General features: G+C 30.2%; 1 protein-coding gene across 1 annotated transcript in view; it reads left to right on the forward strand.

The window, feature by feature from the left end:
• The first annotated feature begins 777 nt into the window (after positions 1-777).
• The window catches only part of LOC140339457 (homeobox protein zampogna-like), a 5,779-nt gene continuing 2,815 nt past the window's right edge, over positions 778-3,741 (forward strand). Inside the window, exon 1 of the mRNA XM_072424182.1 lies at positions 778-1,124. Within this exon, the coding sequence (XP_072280283.1) occupies positions 890-1,124 (235 nt within the window). The 5' untranslated portion in view covers positions 778-889. The remainder of the gene's footprint in view (positions 1,125-3,741) is intronic.

Below are 3,741 nucleotides of genomic sequence, written 5' to 3' on the forward strand. Positions count from 1 at the left end.
AAATAAAAAAATTAGAAAAAAACTCAAATCTTTTGGTTATCCATACCATAAGGGTAACATTCCTAATATATATATATATTTATATTTAATTATTATTATTAATAAACAGGATTTATATAACGCCAACATATTACGCAGCGCTGTACATTAAATTTATACCATAATATATATATATATATATATATATATATATTTATATATACATGACATTGATATAAATGTATATTCTATATTTATATTATATACTATATAAATATATATTATATATTATACTATATAAGTAAAATAAAATGTTATTTATATGTATATATCATAGGTAAATAGCACCAGAGTTCATACCAGTAAGTCCTTGGATGTAACTAGGTGTGTTCCCAGTAATGTAATGTGTTCCCATAAAGATACAATATAAATATATATAAAATAAAGAGATAATTATATACACATGCGTATATATTAATATATATATATATATATATATATATATATATGTATAAAAGCATAGTTGCACATAATAAATACATAAAGATAATTATTTCCATATAAATAAATATATAATAAAGTATAAATCCATCATTACACACACATATATATAAAAATATTCCAGAATAGAAATAACTTGTTGAACAGATGTGATTCTCCCCCTTCATATGAAATGAGTGCAGGTCACGTGATAGTGATGAGCTTTGGGAAAGGTGTCATAGTGTATAGCTCCGCCCCCTCTTCCAGGGTTCTTGCCCTGCGCGGCTTCCCATTGGCTGAGTGCGGAGCAGAGGCAGCAGAGGGAGGTGAGCGCTGAGCGGCGGCACGATTTCTGAGCGATCCTGTGGCAGTGGCGCTGATCGCTGTCACAATAGAGAATCGGCGCTGCTGGATTTATGATTGCGCTGAGATGTCGCAGAGAAGCGCAGCTCCCACCTCATTCACTATCAGGGATATACTGAACATGGGCTGTGCGGAGTGCAGGAAGGAGCCAGGGAAAGATGAGCCAGGACTCTGCCAGGAGGAGGACACACAGAGCCCATCGGATATCTCAGAGGGGGAAATCACCAGCGATCCACAGAGTCCACATAGGGGGCCACAGCAGGAGCCCCACTGGTACAGTGACCAGGAGCCACATTCTGAGGGTGAGTCCCTACATGAAGAATAGGGATCAGAGTATATGGGGGCAGAGACTGGGGACAAGCTGGGCTCCAACATGCAAGAAAATCAATTCTCATACTTGGATGGGGTATTCAAAGCCAACACAACTTCTCCTTATTCACTCAAATACATGCACCTTACCCTTTTACTAAATCCTCCCCACTGATCCCTATACCGCATCTTATACATTCCACATAATACCTCTCTATCATTATTATACCAAATCTAGTGACAATCCATCATCAGGTTGTGGGGAGATCTCCAATTCACAGATCGCAGGAAAAAAGATCTCATCATGTAGATTGCTACAATTCAATTCAACTTCATCAGAGAAACGCACACATAGACCTGCGCAAAGTACAAAAGGCATACAGACACAAAATGACAAATGACGATCACATTGTATATATATATACATCATAAATCTCCAATTATTCTTATACTTCTTATGTCTGATAAATATTTATGATATCCCACATTTTACATTTTAATAATATTATGTATCTTGTACATGTCCACATTTTCTATCCTAGTATTTCTCCACCTTTTTATCTTGGGGGCCCTTGAAACAACTTTTAGGTCCTAATCGAATTTATAGATACATTATATAGAATTTAAATATGTCATTCCTGTTATTATTATTATATATGAGGATCACACATTCAAAACTAAAGGGAGAGAATCCTTACACAATAGATTGTTTATTATTAATATTATTAATAATAATAATTATAATAATGGTGTGAATCCTTAGTTCAATTATATCATCATTGCGGATAAAAGTGAAAAGGGATTTGCTTTGATGATTAAAAGAAGTTAATCCTTACACAATTTATTTCTAACTCTTCTTTAGTATCTATAGATCTGTAACTGTGATCATTTTCAGTAATTTATTTTTTATTATCCCTACATTTAAACATATCTGTCTTCTCTCTGCCTATTATATATATATATATATATATATATATATAACAATAATCTCTCTCTCTATTATATATATATAACAATAATCTCTCTCCATGCACCTATAATCTCTCATACAATACATTTCTATTTGTCCTCAGATTTCTCTGTCTAACGAATGTGTATTATATTCATTCCTCATACAATCTCTGAATATATTACATTATTTTTATAATTTTTTACATAATCCTATCATCAATGTATCTATAATCTCTCTCCTCCCCCTCCTTCTCTCTCACTATATATATTTTCTCACATTTTATATATCTTTGATCTCTCTATTAATTGTCATTTGTCCGAAGATTTCTTCTTTGTCTAACGAATGCCCATTATATTTATTCCTCGTCCAATCTCTGAATATATTACATCCTATCTATTATATTATACATAATCTTATCATCCATGTAACCACAATCATCTTCTCTAATATTTGTTATATTTACCACACATCTGTCTAACAATTATCTGTTGTCCATATCCAATGTCTAGGTATTTCTGCATTATCTGTCGGTCTAAGTTGAATGTCCCTTTATTTTATTTCTATATGTTCTGTTCTGTATACAGTTTGTAATATATATTTGTAGGTTTTTACAGTATTCAATATCTATAGTTTCATATGGTTTATATTTCCTAAGTTTTTAATTCTCTGTGCCTTTCTGTCCATATATCTATTTTATCTATTTATGTCATAATCATCTTTCCTATAAATATATATAGATGTAGACTGGATTTAACAGACATCAATTATTCAGCATACAATTAAGGCCACATAGAAATAATTAAAGATACATATGTTAAAATGTAATTACAGAAAAAGATGATAGTGATAATGTATAACAAACTTATAATTCTAGCTATATAAATACTGTATAATAATAATAATTATAATAATAATATCAAATAAAATCTAGATGAGTCAGGTGTACACTAGATATACACATAGCAATATGATAGAAAGAAGTACGTGATAGTTTATATACAAATGAATAGATTTATTATGTACCCAATATATAATATCTCCATAAACTAGGTGTACACTACATATATATTATCAGCTCAGTACTATATCTAGTATACATAGCAGTATGATAGCTAGATGTATGTGATAGTTTATATACGAATTAACTGATTATTATGTACCATATATATATCTCCATAAATCAGGTGTACACTAAACAAATAATATACAGTATATGATAGATTTTATAGATTATAGGAACGACCCAATATATATATAATATTCATGCATTACATGTGGACTGAATATATTATATTAGAAATCTACAGTATAAATATAACGATGAGTAGACAATAGATAAATATCGCAATCATGTGGAAGAATGAACTAATAAAATCTTTTTTTAAATATAAAATATTCCTAAGGATGTATTATTGAAAAATAAAGTAGGTAATTAGACAGAAACAGAACAAATATAATGAAAATACATAATAATTAGATATATTATGTGATCATGTATAAAAAAACAACGAATATAATATTGTAATGTGTAATATGAATGAATTGGAATATTTCCCTACTTTATAACTACATGAAATAATTGTGGGCCTGAGATAATATTCCAGATTCCTTATTGTATCAGTTTAGAAAGTGGAGACATCAGTAGATGAATATATTAG

This window comes from Pyxicephalus adspersus, chromosome 10 (genome assembly GCF_032062135.1).
Source record: "Pyxicephalus adspersus chromosome 10, UCB_Pads_2.0, whole genome shotgun sequence".
Classification (NCBI taxonomy): domain Eukaryota; kingdom Metazoa; phylum Chordata; class Amphibia; order Anura; family Pyxicephalidae; genus Pyxicephalus; species Pyxicephalus adspersus.